Source organism: Peromyscus californicus, unplaced genomic scaffold (assembly GCF_007827085.1).
Source record: "Peromyscus californicus insignis strain IS unplaced genomic scaffold, ASM782708v3 Scaffold_7__1_contigs__length_154581171, whole genome shotgun sequence".
Taxonomy (NCBI): Eukaryota; Metazoa; Chordata; class Mammalia; order Rodentia; family Cricetidae; genus Peromyscus; species Peromyscus californicus.
The window spans coordinates 153120425-153141887 of NW_026294595.1; the positions used below are offsets into that span (position 1 = coordinate 153120425).

Genomic DNA, 21463 nt, shown 5'->3' on the forward strand with positions numbered 1-21463 from the left:
TTTTGTCTAAATGAAAGTCCTTTAACTTTTAACATAGAAAAACTATATACAATAATTACAATAACTATATACAAATATATACAGGCAATAATTACATTAATACTCAATTAGCATTTGACAAATTCAGAGAAAATACTCCACTATCAATCCTATCCTGTTGAGTCCAAAGTATTGTACCTAATTCACTTTCCATCCTAACTTGTGTTACCAACCCCAAACTATCATTCTGTGTCTCTCAACTTTATACACTTTACACCTCTTTGTGAGTTTTTTTTCTGAATTTGTTAACAAGGAAAACTATAAAACTATCTAGTCTTCAACTCCATCAGAGACCTGAAAAGGATATAATATTACCTGAGTAAACAGGAAGTGCAGAGCAAACAACCTCCAAAACTAAGGAATTACAGAAACAGCTGGCTGCCTAGACAGTCACCCAGGGTTCCTCTGTAAGGTTGTGGCATTCATCTTCAGCCTACAGGCCTAGAATATCTGACAGACTTTTCTGTGAAGCAAGATTTTTGAAGGACTGTCCCATCTTGTCTTGGCAAGGTTCGGCAGTCATTTTCTTTTATGTCCTGCTTGTCCAATTTTGGACAGTATACTGTCAGCAGTTGAGGCAAGGGCACTTTCTTGCCCAGTGGCTAAGTTTTGCCACAAAGAAAGTAAACTCCATATGGAGTTTCTTTGATGCCCATCATCTTCTCTGAAGTAGATTGGTGCTACCATGAACAGATATATCTCATTGTTAAAAAAAAAAAAAAAAGCAAAACCTTATGTTATTAAAACATTTTAAATGCCATAGTCTGTAGGTCTCTGAAGTGTTTGAAGACCACATGTCTATCTAAACTATATCTCTGTTTGACCTTGAAAACATACCTAACATGACTACAAGTTTGATTGTAATAGGTGACTAACTACTGACTTCATTTCTTTATTATCCTAAATAGTTTGTAATAATAATTTTCAAGGAGCAGAAATTTACGTTACATTGTTAAATGAGTTGTATAGGTATACCTTGAATAAGAGTAGAAATGGTCTATGGGTCAGGCTTCTTGCTGGCTGCTGGCTCTTATAACTTAACTCAACCCATTTCTATTAATCTTGTATAAGGTATTATATATTGATACAAACTTAAGGTTATTTTTGTTAGAACATACCATATATACATTGCTATGGGATGTCTTTCTGTATGCTGTGAATATGTGTTACTGCCATTGGCTAATAAATAAAGCTGCTTTGGCTTATGGCAGGACAGGATGGAGCCAGGCAGGAAAATCCAAGAGAGATAATGAAAGGAGAAAGGAGAGTAAGAAGGAGATGCCAACCCATCGTCCAAGGAGTCAGGTATCAGGGTAAAAACTTGAAAGATCAGAGAGGCAGGGGAGCAGCCACAGTCACTTCCTGCCTCTCCAGTTCCTCTGACCAAAAGGGCCAAGATCCTATCTCTGCCCCGCCTTATCACTTCCTGTCTCCTCTCTGTACAGACCTACAGACCTCTATGGTTAACTAGTGACTAGCTCAGCCCTCTGACTTCAGGCAAGCTCTATTTGTCAAAACACAAACAAAATATCACACAACATCTGGGCCCAGTCTAAACCCTCCACCCCTGGGATCAAGAATTACAGCATTCACTGGGCAGTGCTGACACACGACTTTAATCACAGCACTTGGGAGGCAGAGGCAGGAGGATCTCTGTGAGTTCGAGGCCAGCCTGGTCTACAGAGTGAGATCCAGGACAGGCACCAAAACTACACAGAGAAACCCTGTCTTGGAAAAAAAAAAAGAATTCTAGCACTCATATCCATCCTGTAAAAGAGATTTGAGCAGCAGGGATCTCAACAAATGAGGAAAGGGTTGACCAGATGGCTAGTGGACCCATCAGCAGCTATCACTGTCCACTTTATATGCTAACCCCATCTGGGAAAAAGGGAGCCATGCTACAAAGCCAGTCACAGTCCTGGCACCCTGGAACTGCCTGAAGACCGCACAGAGAAGACAAATGTGAGCAAAGCTCACCAGTAATTTCTACAACAAGTGAGTGAAGTGCTCCCCAGACACCTGCTCCAGGCCAAAGGGACTCCTCTAGCAGACTTGAATGAGCCTCTCGGCTACCAATAGGTATGAATTCACTTTGAAGCTACTTATTGGGATGACTTGTTGGACACCCAGGAACCCAGACTGCAGGAGCACACATATGATCAAGGGCTAGTAGTTTCTCTACAGCTCCTTGTTAAAAAGCAATCTCAGAAGAGCTACAAAATGAACAAGCACAACTTCCTCTTAAATATATGGGATTGGACTCTAGAGCCTACATGTGTCTAGCTCTAGCTGTCTCTTCTGTTCATGAAAATAGGAAGTCAGCTGGGTCATGAGACAGTAGGCAGAGTCCTAGTTGTTGATCTCAGTGCTCAGTCTCTTCCTATTACCTGGCATGGAGTCTGTTCTGCAGAGACCTGCTGCAGTTTCACAGAAGGAAAGAATGAAAGCATTCTCTCCTAAAACGTTCAACCTGTCTACAGGCATCAAGTCTGATTCCCAGTCACACATTCCAGGATATGTCTAGAATGACAGTCAGGTGTCTGAAGATGTCATGTCTGGTGGGATACCATCTGAGTGCAGTGGTACACAAAGGCCACACAGAACAGAGGACCAGCTAGGAAAGGGAGGCTGGGGGTGACACAAGGGAAGCCTTTGTGGAAGGAGGCACTTAGAATTGAAAGAGGATCCTATCTGGTAGGGGTGAAAATAAGGTGAACCAGAGCCAGAAGCTGTTGGCAGCAGGGTCCCCCATGCCCCGGGTGTCCAGAGAACAACCATGATATTATTCTGAACACCTGCTCCTGGGTACTTAATGTGTGGTAGGTCTCAGGCTGGGAACTTGCTTTATGGCAGGTCCCAGGTGGCAGATTAGGCTTCACCCCAGCTTTATAGTAATTAAGGCAAGTCCTGCCTGTCAGACAGACAGAGGCAAGGGCACAGGCTCTGTGGTATCATAACTCCCGGGTGTGTTATAACTCCATATGACAGCGGTGGCCTCAGGCCCCTGATGAAGTTTCATTGGGCCAGATCTTCCCCATGGCACTGTGGGGGCTCTTCTCACCAGCCACACTGCCACAGTGGGAAAACTGAGGCCTGGCCACAGACTGCTGACTGGTTACAGGCCTGAATGAGGGGTAGGTACAGGGCCAGGACTGGCAAGCAGTAGACAATTCTTATCAGTACCGAGAGTATGGGAGTAACAGTGGCCCCATGGCACACAGGCAAACAGTCTTACAAAGGCTCTCAACCTCTCAGTCACACAGCTGAGAGGCAGCAGTCAGAAAAGGGATTCTGAAACCTAGACATGGAGCTGAGGGATGAGTGAGTAGAGTAGCCTTTTTGAGTGGCAAGCAGAGCTCATGCACAGCTGAGTGGGGTGACTCAGACCTCAAAGAGGGATCACTTTTTTTTTTTTTTTTTTTGGTTTTTCAAGACAGGGTTTCTCTGTGTAGCTTCGTGCCTTTCCTGGAACTCACTAGTCCAGGCTGGCCTTGAACTCACAGACATCCTCCTGCTTCTGCCTCCTGAGTGCTGGGTGGGATTAAAGGCGTGCACCACCACCACCCAGCTGAGGGATCACATGCTTAAGGCTGATAGTTTGTGTTAATCACCAACCCACTTCTGGAGGGTCTCAACTGTGGGGACAGGATGGAAGTAGAAGTAGATGCCAAGGCTGGAAGGACCCAGATTTCTGTCTTCCAATGCCAAGGAAGCCCTGGACTCTGGGACTGTCATGAGCACCCAGGCCAGGGCCACTCAAAGACAAGCAGAGCCTCGCTTCTACAAAACCAGGCTTTTATTTTTATTTATTTATTTATGGTGTGTGTGTGTGTGTGTGTGTGTGTGTGTGTGTGTGTGTGTGCAAGTGTGCACATATCATGGTATGGATATAGAGGTTAGAGTACAACTCTCAAGAGTTGGTTCTCTCCTGCCCTCTCCAGGACCCAGGAGTGGAGCTCCAGTTATCAGGCCTGTGCACAAGCATCTCTAATGGATGAGCCATCTCACTAGCCCCTGGCTTTTTTTTTAAAAACAGCTTTATTGAGATGTAATTTACATACTGTATAATTTATCACTGGCAGGGGGAGACACAGCCTGTCACTTCTGGCACTTGTTAGTTCTGGCTATGCATCATGAGTTCTTTTCCATCAACTCAGGTGAAGCTGGGATCTTTTTAACATATTTAACTTTGGGGCGTGTGTATCATACTACGTAGCCTTGGCTGGCTTGGAAGTCTCAGAGATCCTCTTGCCTCTGCCTCCAGAGTGCTAAGATTAAAGGAGCGTGCCACCATGCCCAGCTGGTGTTCTTTTAAAGATTTGTGCCTGCTTCCTCTCTGGACAGAGCCGGAGGCAGGGAAAGGGTTGACCACCAGGGGGCGCTGCCGGCACCGGAAGCCAGTCTCTGTTGCGCCTGCGCGGACGCGGGTAAGCCGCGTTCCCGAGCCCAGCGAGTGCGCGCCCTCCACGCCGATTGCGCCTGCGCAGAGCCTGTAGCTACCCTTCTCTTGCCGGGCGCTCGTCGCTCGCCGGCGGCCATGGGGGAGGCCGAGGTGGGCGGCACGGGCGCCCCAGGCGACAAGGGCCCAGGCGAGGCAGCCCCGAGCCCAGCTGAGGAAACGGTAGTGTGGAGCCCTGAGGTGGAGGTGTGCCTCTTCCACGCCATGCTGGGCCACAAGCCTGTCGGTGAGCGCCGCACCGCGCACCCGCGTGGGGGTGGGGCGGGCTAAACCGTCGGGCGGGCGGTCGGGCGGAGCCTGCTACCTCTCCCGAGACGGGACCTCCCACTTCGGAGTACCCTGTTAGCCCAAGACCCCATGACTTTCCTGCCCGGGAAGCCCTCTCCTTGGGGATACCCCTGGCTCTCCTGCCCTTGAGACACTCCTACCCTAGGGAACGCCTCCACTCTCCCCGCCTCTGCAGCCCCCTTGCCCTGGACCCGCCTACTATACACCCTTGCCCCCCAAACACCCACTTGCCTTGACACGTCCATCCCCTTTGACGCCTGACTCCTGCAACACCCCCACCTGCCATTTCATACTCCTGCCCCGCAACATCCATGCTGTCTGCACAGAGGTGTGCCCTAACCCTTAACCCACTGTCCTGCCTCTCAGGGGTGAATCGACACTTCCACATGATTTGCATTCGAGACAAGTTCAGCCAGAATATTGGGCGCCAGGTCCCATCCAAGGTCATCTGGGACCATCTGAGCACTATGTATGACATGCAGGCACTGGTGAGTTGGACCGTGGCCCACCCATCTTGGGCTGAAGGTGGAGACAAGTCCCACATCCTGTCTTCCTAGGATCAGCTGTAGTACAGGACAGAGCCCACTGCTCACTTGGGGTTTGCTATGCAGAGCAGAGGTGATCTCAGTAGATGAGGCCCCTTCCTCAGGAAAGCTCAAGTCCCACTATGAAAAGCACAAACTAGTAATGGTCTCTGACACTTTCCAGGGAACCTACTTTAGATTTTGGGTGGTCACAAAAAGTCTCCAGGGAAATAGTTGGGTGCTGAGATGCAGAGAGAAGTGTCAGCCACAGTGGAAAGTAGAGGTCCAGATGCTTTCGGTGGAGGCTGACCTTATCCGAGGTATTGAGGTGTATATATATATCTGGCCTTATTGAGGTGAATTTGAACATCTCTGTGGGAACTTAGAGACAGCTGTGCCTGATGGGTAATAGATAACCACTTTGGAGAGCTGGCAGTGCCTGACAGGTGTGCAGGGTGACTTAGTAACCAGGCTGGTCAGATTTGTCTGTGGTGCCTGACAGGCAGTGTAACTAGGTACCAGGATGGGTGGAGCTGTAGATGCCTGTGGTCATGGTGTGCATGAGGAACATTGTCCTGGTGGGAATGCTACAGTGGTGAGCCAGGTCAGGTCCTGGTGTGGATATCGTCAGGGCTGCCATGTCTTCAGGATCCTCTCGGTGGCACAAACCTGGTCCTTTTCTCTGGCTTTGTTGGGCTGGTGCTAGCCTAGCCCTCCGTAATCATTTGAAAAGCCCAGCTAAGGTAGACTCTGCAAGCTAGAGGAAGGAGCCCCACCAGCTGGCAGCCTCCAGCCTGCTCCTCCTCTACATCTTGGTGAGCTGACATCCTGTTTTCTGTTTCTTGAAAATACAAAACGCTTTGTGCCGGCAGCACGAGTCTGAGATTCTGCCATTCCCAAATCCAGAGAGGAACTTTGTCCTTCCAGATGAGATCATTCAGGAGGTCCGAGAAGGTGAGACTCGGCCACCATCAGGGCTGGGAATAAAAAAAGCCGGACCAGGCCAAAGGTGGGGAGGTCTGGGGCCTCCAGGGAGGTGTAAGGATCCTGCTCAGACCCCGCCTCCAGTGGCACCTGGGAGGTTTTGGGAACCAAGGGCTGGGGAGAGCGGTGCTCAAAGGCAGTCTCCTGATGGATGCCATCTCGTGATGGACGCCGAGGCCTGTGTGGGCAGCGAGAATCGGAAGCAGTCATGGCCAGACCGTCGCCCAGCGCTGGCCACCACCGTGGGTTTCCAGTGAACGGCAGCTGTCTCCTCCACAGGAAAAGTGGTCATTGAAGAGGAAATGAAGGAGGAGATGAAGGAGGATGTGGACCCCCACAATGGGGCTGATGACGGTAAGTGAGGAATGCCCTTGGAGCATAGCCCCCTATCTCCTCACTCCTGAAACCATCCTCAGGCACAGTGAGATCAGGAAGCCATGGAGTCAGAGGGATAGAGGATATACTTAAAGATGAACTCAGGGCAGATCACCTTAGGCAGGAGGGCCCCTGAAGGCCCACACAAGGGGCCAACATTCAGCTGTGTCTTTGCCTGAGACCAAGGCCAAGCCTGGGAGCATCAAGGTGTGCTCAGACAGAAGACCCCTAGGGAGAGTAGGTTTCTCTTCTAGCCCACCTGTACAGGAGCCCTACTCAGGGGAACATTAGGAAATGGAATGAGTTTCTGTATACTCTGTTTTCAGCCAAATGATTTTGTTTCTCAGTTTTTTCATCTTCAGGGAGCTTGGGGAAAGCATTAGAAAAACCCAGCAAAGACAAAGAGAAGAACTCCTCAGACTCGGGGTGCAAAGAAGGGGCAGACAAGAGGAAGCGCAGCCGGGCCACTGACAAGGTCCTGACTGCCAACAGCAATCCCTCCAGCCCCAGCGCTGCCAAGAGGCGCCGGACATAGACACCTCAGCCCAGGTGGCCACAGGTGCTCCAGTGCTGCAAGCCTCACTGCCTGTCCTCAGGTCCCTGGGTGAATGTGACCACCCATCAGAGATGTAGTGGGGGCTTCTGCTGTGTCGTCAGACCGTCAGAGCACCTGACTGGTCTAGAAGATAGAGCAGCATCCACTCTGCTTGGATGGTGAAGCCTCTGAGCCAGCCTCCTGCTTCTCCTGGTTGGTTCCCTCTATGCCCACAGTGTGTGCAGAGGAGCAGGTGCATGGGACCAGAGGGCCGAGAGTCAGCAAGCAATAAGACGCCACCCTCACTGTCCTCTCCCCTGGATGCCCACTCTTTGCATCTGCTTGTCCTGTGAAGCTCCAGTGTGCACTGGCCTCAGGAAAGGTGTCTTTGGAGTTCACACAGCATAAACTGTGCACAAAAGGCCTCCCCCATCTGGGAAACGGAACTGGATATTTTGCCTCATTCACTTGTACTGTAACTATGTATATAATTTGGTTGGTATTTCGCTATTTAATTTTTAAGAAGCCTATTTTACTAGTGTTTTGTATGAAGAAAAATACTGCAGAAGTTAAACCTGTGATGTGTTTTTTCTGAGATGTTTTGTTTTAAGGTAACTACTGAGATACCTCTGGCTTTGTTTTTATATGCCAGATACAGAGAATTTTTAGCGGTTATTTTTGTAATTTTAATAACTTGGAAGAGACCAAGTAAGGACGTGGAATAAAGGCAGAGCTATCAGGCTGAAGAGCCACTGGCCTGATGGTTGAAGTACACTTTCATTTGCAGAACATTAAAGCATTTAAAAAATCACCTTGGCAGTTGTGTGATTTGCTACTAAAATAGGTGTTTTTAAAAACTTGTTTTTCTACAGAGGAAAGGATCCCCTACCCCAGGATTCATAACTGTAAAGTGCATTTAGACAACTTCCTGGCATCACTGGACACAGTAAGGTGTTGAGCCTTCATCACAGACTAGCAGGACACCCAACCCTATCCCCCAGCCCCTACCACTGCCTGCCCAGCTGCTGTCTGGCATTAGACTGAGGCTGCTGCCTATTGTCTTTCCATACAAGTCCAGCTGTTGGATGGGATGAGCACATTATACTGACAAGATTGTTGCCTGTGACTGAAACCGCCCCTGCCTTCTGCAGGGTCCCAGGCAATGAGAACTGGCCCAGTGTTGGGCTCAGAGCTGTGCGGTGATATTGTGTTCCCTAAAATATTGTGCACCTTAATAAACTTATCTGGGGTCAGAGAACAGACAGCCACTAGATATAGAGGCTGGAAAATGGTGGCACACATGCCTTTAATCCTAGCATTCCAGAGGCAGAGATCCGTCTGGATCTCTGTGAGTTCAAAGCCACACTGGAAACAGTCAGGCATGGCTACATGAGCCTTTAATCCCAGGAAGTGATGGCAGAAAGCAGAAAGGTATATAAGGCGTGAAGACCAGAAACTAGAAGCTTTTGGTCTGGTTAAGCTTTTAGGCTTTTAGCAGCAGTTCAGCTGAGATCCATTCGGATGAGGGCACAGAGGCTTCCAGTCTGAGGAAACAGGATCAGCTGAAGAACTGGCGAGGGGAGGTGGCTGTGGCTTGTTCTATTTCTCTGGTCATTCAGCATGCACCCCAATACCTGGCTCCAGGTTTGTTTTTATTAATAAGACCATCTTAAGATTTGTGCTACAGAGCTGGCCTGTACTAGCCCACTGCCATTTCTAGTCAGGACAGTTTAGTCACCATGAACATACCACTAGACCCTCCCTGCCACAGAAAGCATCTTAAGTAGACACAGATGAGCTCATCTAGTCTCCTGGCCTGTCCTCTCTTGGGAAAAACCAGCTGTGGGAAGTCTCTGGGTCCCTTTCTGTAGGGCCTTGACAAGGTCCTGGAATGGGGCGGAAGATAGAGGCCTACAATGACTGAGATGAAGACTGTGTGCTCAGACCTGGAGTAATGCCATGTGTCCCAGTGTAAGAGCCAGGGAAAGCAGTGTTACAGCATGTTTTGGGAACTGGCTTGGGGTCACTAGTAGAGGCTTATTTGGTGGGAGAAGGCTAGCTATTGAATCTACCACCAACAGTAGAAATTGGGGAGTAGACAGTGCCCCTGAGAAGGCAGTCCTCTCTCCAACCAGGTTCACTCTTCTAAACCCATCTGAAAGAACAATCTAGGGGCATGAGAGCATGCAGGAGGGCCTGGTCAAGACATCTGTCTTGAGTCCATTATTGTTAGTTTGTTCTAGAAGCAGGCTTCACCCAATAGCCCAATGTCCCATTCTGGCCACATTGCTTCATGAGTCTCATGTGGATGAACTCAAACCTGCTGTTCTCCTGAGTTCTTCAGACCTTATGACTCACAGGACTGTCCCTATGTCCCTTAGATATTTAGGTAGCTGGGTGGTGGCAGTGCATGTCTTTAATCCCAGCACTCAGGAGGCAGAGGCAGGCAGATCTCTGAGTTCAAGGCCAGCCTGGTCTACAAAGTGAGTTCCAGGATAGCTAAAGCTGTTACACAGAGAAAACTTGTCTCAAAAAACCAGAGGGGGGCGGGGTGTCTAGGCCATGCTGCTGGCATGAAAGTATGTCACAGCCTGGCAGTATGACCTCGAGTTCTGCTAGGACACATGCTTACCCTCTCCCAGCCTAGGGTGAGATCTGTGCACCACGGACCACAAGGACATCTATTCTGTAAAGCATAGGCATTTCTTTCTTGTAGGCTCTGGATCGTTCAGTAGGTGTGGTCTTCCAATCTGTTTCAAGGGAACTGGGAGTGGATTCTGCCCAGAAAACAATAGAGAATACTGAGTAGCAGCAGCAAGCTACAAAGTATATTTGTGGTGGGGGTGGGGAATCAGACAGGGCAAACTTGGGCCAGACAACAGGGCTGTAACTTATTATCCCTGAAGGAAGTGTTAACACTTGTAACCTGAGCTGGCCCCAGCCAGACACCTGCAAAGCTCAACCATAAGCAGTACTACCTCCTATGCGGACAGAAGACTCCTTTTCTGCATGACTTGGAAATATTTTGACCTTCCTTCTAGAGGAGGCAGCACTGAGCCATACTGGGCATCATCAGACCAAAGACACTCAAGGAAGGAGCAGCATGTGGCAAACTCTTGAAAGCAGCTAACAGGCAACTCAATGTGGCTGTAACTGAAACACAAGTGTCAGTATCTTTAACACTGACGGCATGGGTCTGTAGCTGCTGCACTAGCACCCGGCACATGGCACACTACCTCGCCTCTTGCAGATATTATCAGCCCATGGCATGTCCATCTTTTCAACTTTTTGGGGTAGTTAGGGGTGATGGTTGTCCATCCAAGGGATGGCCAAACCTTGAGATATCCCCAGCACCCACTAACACCCCACCTATGGCTTCCCTATCTAATGGCACGTTTAGCCAGGTCCCAGCCTGAGCATGGTTGGTGTCAGAAGCAGTGGAGCAGAGATCAGAAACAGAGCTCCACACCTACGGCACCTGAGCTGTGGTTTTTGTTTTATGACATTTTTGTTTATTTAATGTGCATATGTATCAGTGTGGATACACATGTGGAGATCAGAGACAACTTTCAGAAGTCAGTTCTTGTCTTCTACCATGTGGGTCCCTGGGACTGAGTTCCAGTTGCCAGGTCTGATGGCAAGTGCCTTTACCCACTGAGCCGTTCTGCTGCCCGAGTTCTTTCAGAGATCGCTCAGGGAAAACCAGGATTCTTGACTTCACGGGGTGGGTCAGTGTGAGGCACAGATGGAGTTTGGAAAGATATTCTAGGCATGGATTTAAACACGTGTGTTGATAGAGGTGTTTGGGGAAAGCAGAGCACACCCAAGTGTGACTGCTGCTTCTCAAGGGAAAATGGCATATGAGTCTCTACAGAAGCCCATCAGTCTGACTTGGGTGGTTTCTAAAGTTTCAACTCAAGGAGCTGCTAGGGAACTTCAACAGGTCATACCACAGTCTCTGTTGTGTGCTGGACAGTTGCTAGAGACAATGTATTTTTACTGTGAGATTCCCAGATAATTACAGGTTCACATCTGGTCAAGGAGTAAGGCCACACTCAAAGGTCATATACACATAAGCCTGAAGTACAATCATTACTATTTTAATATTATTTGGGACATGGTTATATAAAAGAAATATTTTCTTTATATAGGCAGTCTTCAAGCAAATTTTGTCAACTGTCCTAGAATCCATAACTCTCAACTCGTGAGAAGCTTCAACCCATACTGGAACAAGGGTCCTTTCCCCTACTACCCACCCATGTCCCCTTAACTTTCCCTTCCTATCTTGCCTCAAACTGTGTGTCACATAACAAGGAAAGGCTCGTGGCCACAGTCCGCAGTGGAATATTCCAGCTAACACCTAAGGGTTACCTATCCATATGATCCCAGGAAATTGTCAGTGGATAGAAGTGGATGTCCAGAACTCCCATGGCTTCAGGAATTCACTATTGTTCTTTCAGAAAGCAGGGGGGAGTACAGAGATGGCTTAACTGTTAGAAAAAAAAAAAAACTGCCTTGTCTTACAAACCTAAGAACCTGAGTTTGAGACAGGCAGTGGTGGTGGTGCACGCCTTTAATCCCAGCACTCGGGAGGCAGAGGCAGGCAGATCTCTGAGTTCCAGGACAGGCTCCAAAGCTAAACCCTGTCTCGAGAAACAAAACAACAACAACAAAAACCTGAGTTTGATCACAACCTAGAAGTTGAGGTTGGTGTGTGTACCTGTATTTCCAGTGCTGAGAGGCAGACAGTAGGGTCCCTGGGATTTGCTGGATAGTCAGCCTCACGGAATCTGTGACCTCCAGGTGAAAAAGAGCCCCTGTCTCAAAATAATAGGGTGGACAACGCTACTGAGGAACTACACTCAACATCGACCTCTGGTGTCCATGGGCATCCAAACACCTACACACAGGTACGTACAAAGTGAGCTAGTATGGTCACAGAAGTCAGGCAGGAGAGTTAGACAGGTCAACCAAGATTAGAGACCAGCACCCAGCAGCCCTCAGAGCTGGCAGGAAGAGGCACTTCCCGTAGGGCTGGGGAGAAGCCTCCCTACCCTCCCTGGAGGGAAGGGAGTCTCCAAGGAAGTGAAATCTCTAGGAGGAGGCCCTGAGTCTGTGGAGGTGCGTCTTCCGGGAGAGGATGGGGGGCAGGAATCCCTGGTGCACAGCCTCCAGGGGCTGTCCTTCACCGGGATCGCCTTCTCCTGGGCACCGCTTCGCGCCTGGCTCCAAGGAGAGCTGCTCTGCGGGGTACCCCGCGTAACGGCGGAAACTGAGCGGTGGGCGGGACCTGGCGCCGCCCCGCCCCCGCGCTTCCTCCTCTTTCACTTTCCTTTCCGCGGAAAGCGGGTCGGGTCCTGCCTCTCGAGTATGGACGACCTGGACTGCGATTCCACCTGGGAGGACGAGAGCGAGGAGGACGGCGAGGACGGCCAGGCGGATGATACGGGCGATGAGGACACGGGCGACGAGGACGGCGACGCGGAGGAGGCACGGCCAGGCGTGTTCCAGGTGCAAGACGGCGGGAGGGCGACAGAGCGACACCAGGCCGTGAGCGCCTGGCCCAGGCCGCTGTCCCGTGGGGGCGCCGGGCCCAGGCCGTGTCGGACCGAGCGCCGGTGACGTCAGGGCAGCGACTGATGGGGGGGTTCGTGCGTGGGTGACGTCAGAGCGCGCCCCAGATCCTCGTCCTGCGTGGGTGGCCTTCCCTCGGGTTGCCCTTCCTCCGTCCCACATTCGGCCCCCAACTGCAGACGGCCTCCACCGGCTCGGAAGCGACCCCAGCCTAGGAGACCTGGGGCAGGGGGCTGGCTGGCTGCCACTAGCTCTGGTAACTTTTGTTGCCATCAAGAGCCTGTCTCCGGGTATACTTTTGTAGCAAGCAGCATATAAGTCGCAGTGCCATTCTGTAAGACTCACTGTCCTGGTTATAGCTGTAGTTTCAGGCTTGATGGAAAGCCTGGAAATGAGAGTGATGACTACGACCATTCTTCCCATTCTCTCCATACGGTCTCTGCTTGTCTGCTATTTTTGGGAAAGTGGCTCAGAATCTGGAGAGGCTCTCAGGCTGGCCTTCCAGGCAGGCCAGTGCCGACCTATGCCTGACCACATTGGAACGAAGCTGAGGCTGGGTAGAGTCCAAAAGCTCTGATGAGAATTGTTTCCCCAGAAGAGCTTTTGGATCATGCCTGAAGTAGTAGCCCCGTAAAAGCCAGCCCCAGACCTGGAGGCACAGTGACTTCCATCACGTTAGGCCAGGGAGGAGCAGGGGTTTGCAGAGAAGGAGCCTCATTCATCCCATGCATCAGACCCATCCAGAGACATTTAGGTTTTCTCTTGAGACAGCGGCTGGCAAAGTATCTGCCCTTGGGGATACAGCCTAGTGACCATTCAGAGCATAATGTGGGGGGAAATACTATAGTACTCAGGGAAGGGGGGACACATAAAGGGCTTGGACCAAAATGAGGTTGATCAGCAGACCAGAGCGGAGATGAAGCTGGGGCTTGGGTACAGAAGAGCACCAGCCATACACACCTTGGTAGTATGCAGGCTAGGCTGGGCCAAGGTACCCTAAAAAGAAAAAGGGAGTACTAAGAGAGGCAGGACTGGTAGCTGAGGCCACTCCAGTCCCTCTGTCTGTGTTCACATGGAGATGTGTTTCTCTGGTGTCTAGAACGGCCTTTTCAGAACCCCTGACACAAGATGTGTGGAGACCAGAAGAAACAGAAATACCCATTCCTCTTGCATAGAGCTCAAAGGTGGCTGGCCAAGCCATACTGCCTTTGGTCTGCACACTTTCCAGGTACCTTATTCCCTTTATTCTCTCTCCAGTCTAGGATGACAGGGTACCGAAACTGGCGAGCTATGCAGGACATGCGAAGGTACCGACACCACTACCCGGTAGGTACACATGGCCCCTACCTTGAGACACAGTCCTCTTCCCAAATAACGTATCCCCTGGCCTGCCTGAAAATCCAGTTTTGGGTTCTGGGGTGTGTTCTTCATTGTCGGTTCAGATCCATGACCTTCCCCTAGTCATGGGGTGATAGAACATGTTGTCCTACCTGAACCTCAGAGCATAGCTTTAAAATGAGGGGCCAGCTTTCTGGTAGAACATGTGACTCAGGACTTCACACAGGGCTGGCTCCCTGGATGGTACATGGGATCGCCTTCAGTCTCTCTCCTCTGTACCCGTGAGTTACTGGCAACCTCTGTAGTACTTTTGAGGTACAGAGGGGAGTAACCATCGATGGCCCCTGTTGGTAGGGAGATGGGGGTGGTACTGCCCTCCAGACCTACCCTTGTTCACAGAGAGGATTCCAAACTGACTTTTGGGGTCTTGAACAGCTGTCCCTACCCCTGACTGCGTGAGTCTGAAGGGCCCTCAAAGATAGCTTGTTTCTCATGAGTCCTCAGCTGTCCTTTCTCTGGCTCTTCAGGATTTGGCAGATCAAGACTGCAATGGCGACATGTCCAACCTGAGTTTCTACAAAAATGAGATCTGCTTCCAGCCAAACGGTACCGCCCACTCAGCCCCAGTACTTCTGCCCTTGGCTGGTTGTCCATTCTGTTAGGCTGCCTGTTGTCCTTAGTCCAGTTATGGCTTTCAGATGACCCTGCACTACCCCCTTGAGGCTGCCAAGGGGATTGGAGCTTAGGTTGAAGGGCCAGAGAGAAGCTTTTGGGGTTTTAAAATGGTCTTTCTCTGTATTCCAGACTGGCCTCAAACTCAAGCTCTTCCCGTAAGCCTCCCAAGTGCTGAAATTATAGGCCTGAGGCACCATATCCGTTCTGTGACGTAAACATTATTTGAAACTAAACAGTATAAAGTTTGGTTGGTGCCTGCTTACAACCATCTATTTATGCAGTTACTTTGCTGCTGTCGCATGGGAAAGGCTGTGCAGCTACACAGCTAAGGTATTTGCTGTTTGGCCCTTCAAAGGCGCCTTCCCTGGACCATGTTCCAGGCTTGGTTTCTATAGGGATTTCTTTTGGGTACAGAGCTTCCTGGCTGACAAGGTATATATATATATATATATATATATATATATATATATATATATATATATATGACCCAGAGAGGAAGTAGTGTACCCCTCACATAGAGAAGTAGGCCTAGTTACCTAAAACTAATACATTTTATATTTGATGAGCTATGGATAACTCTTCTGAGTCCTGAGAACCCTAAAGAAATTGAGGCTAAGCAGTGATTCTGGCAAAGCTCTGTACCCTGAGCTATGTCAAGGAAGCCTCCTGTAACTGACTTTTCCCCATGGAATTTCCAGGTTTTCTCATTGAGGACATTCTTCAGAATTGGAAAGACAACTATGACCTCCTTGAAGAGAATCACTCCTACATCCAGTGGTGAGTGGAACTGAATAGGCAGGTCTTAGGTAAAGGGAGGGCCTGGTCATCTAGGTGGGTGCTGTCATGCTATGTCTATGTTTAGGTCTTTGAAGCACTCCTTTCTTTCCATAAGCCTATATGTACATGACAGGTATTGGCTGCATATCTCTAGTTAGTGTCCCCGTTGTTGGGCTCTGTGGGGGTGTTGTATACAGGTCCATGGACAGGCCTATCTGTCTAGAGGGGCGGCTGGAGCTGGACTACCTCTGACTTGGTTTTAGCAGGGCTTGAGTGAGGTGTCACACAGCAGCCTCAGAAGCTATGCCATTTCCTGGCAAGTACAGCATCCCTTGCTTGAGGACAGCCCTCTGGGCTGCTCCCAGTGTCCTCTTGGCATGGCGTACATTGTGGCTGTAATTCTGCAGGATTGATGACAAGAAAGAACAAAATATGAAAGCATAGGAAAGAAAACTCTGCCTCCCAAAGGTGACAGACATGCTGGTCTTGCCCATTTTGACGTTACACCACACAGCCCACTGAGCACATAGGCTGGGGCTCCAAGCAGCCATCTTACCTGCTCTCAGCTGACTGCCATCCTTACCTAGGTCCTTGGGTAAGAGAGAGGCCAGCCAGTCCCTCTGGGATGAGAGGGAGGCAGTGAATTAAAGATGCGTGAGTTGCTGCCCGATGCTAAAGTGCCTATACCTCACCGTCTTTGCAGGCTGTTTCCTCTGAGGGAACCAGGAGTCAACTGGCATGCCAAGCCCCTCACACTCAAAGAGGTCGAGGTAAGCTGCCTTCCTGGGCCAGACTGGGGAAGTTAGGAGAGCTACCCCTGTCTGCAGAGAGGTCACTCTGACACAATGCCTGTGCTGCCTCAGGGGCCAAAAGAGTCCCATGGTGCCACTGTGGCTTCTAGAAGTCTGCCTGATGGGAATAATGCCACCTGTTGGGGACATCAGAGAAAGGGGTCCAGCCCTTAGAGACTGAGTAGTAGAGATAAGGGATAAGAGGGCCCTGGACAAGGACAGCAAGGAATGCCTTGTGGCAGTGGATTCAGATTAATAGAGGTAACAGCTTTCCTAGGCCTCACAGAGAAGAAAGCTGGAGATGTGTTGATGTCATCTCATCCTCAGAGGCTGAGTCAGGGTCTAAGGGAAGGCATTGGCCTACCTGGTATCCAGTGGCCCCACCCAATGTTCCTTGGGAGCAGTGATCAGTGAGGGCCACCTGAGCCCCCAGGGAATTGTTTTCTAGGCATTTAAAAGCTCCAAGGAGGTCAGAGAGCGTCTTATCCGGGCCTATGAGCTCATGCTGGGCTTTTATGGAATCCAACTTGAAGACCGGGATACAGGTGCTGTCTGCCGTGCACAGAACTACCAGCTGCGCTTCCACAACCTGAACAGGTGAGGACAGGGCCCTGCTGGCATCCTCCCATCTCTGATGCTCCCCTTTAGGATCTGGAGCTGGGTTTCCAGCAGAGAAGTCTAATACAGGCCACAGGGTGTAGGTGCTGCCATGTGGCAGGGGTTGTGAGGTTATAAAGGAGGCAGTCCCTTGGCTGGAGAATTTCCATCCCCTCCACCCACCCAGGAAGCAGAGGCAAGGGAGGACCACAGACATCTCAGTCACTCTGGATCTCAGTGTTCCCAGACAGGAGTCCGTGGACTGGGACTTGCAGATCCTGTCCACAGGTCCAGGGTACACAGGCCATTTCCCAGGAGGGAACCTGAGAAGACCTTGGGAATTTGAGGTGGAGCCAGCTGGGGCTGCTTTGGCCAGATGCGCATCCCCAGGGCCAGGTCCATCCAACCTCCTGTCACCTACCTTCACAGTCACAGCCACAACAACCTGCGCATCACACGTATCCTCAAGTCGCTGGGCGAGCTGGGCTTAGAGCACTACCAGGCGCCGCTGGTCCGCTTCTTCCTGGAGGAGACACTAGTGCAGCACACATTGCCCAGCGTGCGCCAGAGTGCCCTGGACTACTTCCTCTTTGCTGTGCGCTGCCGGCACCAGCGCCGGCAGCTCGTGCACTTTGCATGGGAGCACTTCAAGCCTCGCTGCCAGTTTGTCTGGGGGCCCCGTGACAAGCTTCGGAAATTCAGGCCCCAGGCTACACCCCAGCCCCTGATGGTACTAGAGCAGGCAGATAAGGACGAGGGCTCCAGGAACCCCTTCCAAGAGGCTGGCACCCAGGGTCGGACCTATGGATCTGGAAGGGACCTGAGTGGGGACACTGGAACTGAGGATCCCTCACTGCTGAGCACACAGCCCCAGGATGTGGGAACCTTGGATGGGGACAAGAGGGATGAGGCTGAGTCACTGAGCCCCAAAGAGAGCAAGAAGAGGAAGTTGGAGGGGAACAGGCAGGAGCAGACCCCAGGGGAGTCAGATCCCCAGGGTGTCTCTGAGGTAGAGAAAATTGCCCTCAACCTTGAGGGGTGTGCCCTCAGCCCTGTCAGCCAGGAACCCAGGGAGGCTGAACAGCCCTGTCCTGTTACCCATGAGGCCAGGATGGCTGATGAGGTAAGAAAACGGAGGAAGGTGGAGGAGGGGGCTGAGGGTGATGGACCTGCCAGTAACCATAACACTGAAATGCAGGCCCATGCCCCGCCTCCTACACCTTCAGAGTGTCCTGAGGCCCAAAAGGATGGGAACAGGCCAGAGGACCCAGAAAGCCAGGTGGGGCCAGAGCAAGGTGCCTCTGTGAATTTGGTGGAGGATCCTGGGAGCCTGGTGGAGGACCCTGGCCCTGACACCACAGGAATCTCAGTGGATGAGTCAGAGGAGTTGGCAAGGGTAGGGGCCTCTGCTGAACCCCTGAAGCCTTAGAGGTGCATCTCAGTCCCACTAGCCCACTGCAGGGGTTCTCGTGAGTCCCAGAGCCCTGCTCTTGGCTCTTCTCAGTGCCCCACAGTGCTGGCCTCTCCCTGGTGGTCACTGAAACGTCCACCAGAGGGACTGAGGCCCTGCCCTCAGGGAAGGCCACTGCCTTCAGAACCCTCCTTACCTCACTGTGTCCTCCCCCACTGCCCTCTGAGCCCCATGTTTGTGAACAGACCCCACGGGTCGGGGAGGGGGGAGGGGCCTCTTTTCTTAGTCTGGTGCCAAGTGAGGCCTTTTCTGAATAAACTCTTCAGACTTTGTTTTTTGGTGTGGACCAAGGTCCTGTTTGGTTGCCTGTGGATTCTGTGGGTTGGTTCCTATAGACTTCCCTCTTGCCCCCAGTTGAGAATAGCCTGGCCTGGGCCACACCATGGTGCTTTGCCCATACAGAGCCTGGCAGACACTGGTTGCACAGCTCTTTCTGGGCACTGGCACCCTATGCAGACCTATTGTAATATATACGCCTTCCTGAATACAAGGATCATCACCTCCTTAGCTGCTACCTGTCACCTGTTTAAGAACTTAGAAACTGGTTCACGGGCCCTTTGGATGGGCTGGGGACAGTTCTGGATTTACGTGTCTAGACCAATCCTGTCTTGCCCCTCTCTACTGATAGGCCCCCCCAGGTGCTATCTTCCAATGCCCTATGTGGCCTGTCAGACTGGCATCTCACTGTAGCTTCCCTCTGCCGAGACTTTTCCCTCTTCTAATTCCCCAGTGCCTATCTGTCAGGTAAGGAGTTTTATGGACCGTGGAGAGGAGGGAGCCACACACATCTTGGTGCAGACGAGGTGGCAATTAAGCACCGTCCTGGGTGTTATGAGGGAGAGAATCACAGTTCTCCCTGAGTTGAACCTAGGGGTCAGTGCCATCTCTTGACAAGGTCATAGTACTATGCTGTGGACAGCGCCCTCCCAAGGTTTATCTTGAGGCTGTGGACCCTGGGAACCTTAGCTGTGGTTTGGCTTATTGGTAAGGCTTTGAAATGAACATGGATGCTCGGAGGTGGATAGAAGGCATCTAGTAGTTACTTCAGTTGGGGTCCTCTTGGAGTGTGCAGGCATCTTCAACTAGATGGCTGGGACTCAGGTTGGATGGGGAAGATTGACTCTTGAAAGTGAGGAGGGCGGGCTGGAGAGGTGGCTCAGTGGTTAAGAGCATGGCTGCTCTTCCAGAGGTCCTGAGTTCAATTCCCAGCAACCACATGGCAGCTGTCTGTAACTACAGTTCCAGAGGATCCAATACCCTCACACAAACGTACATGAAGGCAAAACACCAATGCACATTAAAAAAAAATTGCTTTAAAAAAAAAAGAAAGTGAGGCGGGGCTGTAGGGACGGCTGGCCACTCGGACTCACTTGACCCCTGCCAGACTTTCAAGAATGGCGTACCAAAACAGTTCTGCACAGCTCAAAGGCGAGTTCTGGGAGGCCTGGACCTAACAGGCCTAGGATGTGAGGCTGGCCTCACCTCAGAGGTCTACAGATACTGGGGATGTGAGGGAGTTGAAGACAAAGTCTGCTTCAGGTGCCAAAAATGTTCCCCAGACCCAAGCTAAAGGCCAGCTGTGCCTCCTCTGAGTGGCATCCAGTCGCTGCTTTATATGCCGCATGTTAGGTGCTGAGGTGGCAGAAAGGGCTGGAACCTGGTCAGGTGGGAGGCACTTCACAGTTCCGTGTGGTATGGACTGTTCAGAGCCCCCCAACTGCAGCTACTGCTGCCACAATACCTTTTCCTGAAGAGGTGCTTTGGTACGTCTCAGGCTGCTTGAGGGCAAGGCTTCCTGAGCTCCCCCTTGCTTCACTCCCATGGACATTCACAAGCACCTGCTGCAGAGCTGAGCAGGCAGTGGGGTGCTTGGTAGTGGAACGGGAATCTCCTGTTACCTCACTTGGCAGGTAAAAGCCACAGCTTCACATTGGGGCCATTTTGTGTGCTTGTTCTCTCTCTCTCTCTCTCTCTCTCTCTCTCTCTCTCTCTCTCTCTCTCTCTCTCTCTCACACACACACACACACACACACACACACACACACACACACCCCCTTACTCTATTCTTGCTAATTGCTGTCACATGATCCCTGCCTGCAGATGGAGCTGCTGCCATGTCCTGTAAACCAGGACAGTGTTACTCGGGAAATTCAGATTCCCAGAAAGGACAGGTAGACTGGGATTCTGCAGTTTTGGCAAGCCCCATAGGCGATTTAGATGTCTGTAAGATTAAGGGGAGGGGTTGGAGAGTTAGCTCAGCAGTTAAGAGCACTTGTTGCTTTTGTAGAGGACCCAGGTTTCATTCCCAGCATCCACATGGAGGCTTAACAACCATCTTGACATCAGGCATGCACATACATTCAGGCAAAACACTCACATACATAATTTAGTAAAAAATAATCTGAAGAAAGAGGGTTAAAGGAGAAACTACTACTGTGGAGACCTGCTTCCAGGTATGTCCTAACACTGGGTCCTTCTCTCCAGCAGCCTTGACCTTCAGGCTGCTGCTTTTCTCTCCCAATTTACCATCTTGCTCCCTCCTGGGGAACAGGGTGCAGTATAATAACGAGGCTTTCCAGTGGTGACTGAAATGACCCTGTCCACCCCTACCCCCACTAGAGCCTGGCTCCAAGCTTAAAAGAGGGCTGGGATGGCTAGCCAGAAATGCTGGGCTGTCACTATACAGGATCCTTGCCATGGTAGGTATGCTAGAGGGAGATTTACCGTGATCCTCTCGGTATTTGGGCATCTTGGGTGTGTCCTTCGCAGCTTTTAAAAGATGCCCTTTACTGCAGGGGTTCTTCCTGACCACGATCTGGCAGAGGAGTGGGAGAGAAAAGAGTCTTTCTTGTGCGCTGAAAGGTGCGTGTGTGTAACGCGCTCTCCCTGGGATAATTTTAACTCGGAGTAGGGCCGGAAAATGCTGCTGGGTTTTTCTTTCCAGCCCACGCGGCGCCCTGCCGGCCCAGGTGGGCCCGTCTGAATGGGGGGCTTGTGCGCGGGCGGGGCGGGGCAGGGCGGGGCACCCGGCCTTGC

General features: G+C 51.0%; 2 protein-coding genes across 5 annotated transcripts; both read left to right on the top strand.

Moving 5' to 3' along the window:
- The first annotated feature begins 4491 nt into the window (after window positions 1-4491).
- Mrgbp (MRG domain binding protein) lies at window positions 4492-8015 on the top strand. 2 transcript variants are annotated; one of them, XM_052723142.1, is made up of 5 exons: window positions 4493-4724; window positions 5153-5274; window positions 6183-6264; window positions 6574-6648; window positions 7017-8015. In XM_052723142.1, exons 1-5 carry the CDS (start codon window positions 4577-4579, stop codon window positions 7202-7204), a joined length of 615 nt encoding a protein of 204 aa, XP_052579102.1. In that variant the 5' UTR covers window positions 4493-4576; the 3' UTR covers window positions 7205-8015. The 2 variants fall into 2 exon arrangements, 1 of the variants encoding a protein (XP_052579102.1); XR_008214885.1 differs by having other exon boundaries at window positions 4492-4724; window positions 6183-6648; window positions 7017-7065.
- Window positions 8016-11421: 3406 nt separating this feature from the next.
- Ogfr (opioid growth factor receptor) lies at window positions 11422-18699 on the top strand. Of its 3 annotated transcripts, none has more exons than XM_052722660.1 (8): window positions 11422-12715; window positions 14036-14104; window positions 14644-14722; window positions 15490-15568; window positions 16272-16338; window positions 16808-16956; window positions 17386-18079; window positions 18155-18699. In XM_052722660.1, exons 1-8 carry the CDS (start codon window positions 12575-12577, stop codon window positions 18383-18385), a joined length of 1509 nt encoding a protein of 502 aa, XP_052578620.1. In that variant the 5' UTR covers window positions 11422-12574; the 3' UTR covers window positions 18386-18699. The 3 variants fall into 3 exon arrangements, with proteins under 3 accessions (XP_052578620.1, XP_052578621.1, XP_052578619.1); XM_052722661.1 differs by having other exon boundaries at window positions 18183-18386; XM_052722659.1 differs by having other exon boundaries at window positions 11427-12715; window positions 17386-18699.
- The last annotated feature ends 2764 nt before the right edge of the window (window positions 18700-21463 follow it).

Coding starts and splice junctions, on each gene's coding strand:
- Ogfr (XM_052722659.1), top strand. CDS start 12,575: ATGGACGACCTGGACTGCGATTCCACCTGGGAGGACGAGAGCGAGGAG. Junction 14,723..15,489: donor GATCTGCTTCCAGCCAAACG/GTACCGCCCACT, acceptor TGGAATTTCCAG/GTTTTCTCATTGAGGACATT. Junction 16,339..16,807: donor TCACACTCAAAGAGGTCGAG/GTAAGCTGCCTT, acceptor ATTGTTTTCTAG/GCATTTAAAAGCTCCAAGGA.
- Mrgbp (XM_052723142.1), top strand. CDS start 4,577: ATGGGGGAGGCCGAGGTGGGCGGCACGGGCGCCCCAGGCGACAAGGGC. Junction 4,725..5,152: donor GCTGGGCCACAAGCCTGTCG/GTGAGCGCCGCA, acceptor CCTGCCTCTCAG/GGGTGAATCGACACTTCCAC. Junction 6,649..7,016: donor CCACAATGGGGCTGATGACG/GTAAGTGAGGAA, acceptor TTTGTTTCTCAG/TTTTTTCATCTTCAGGGAGC.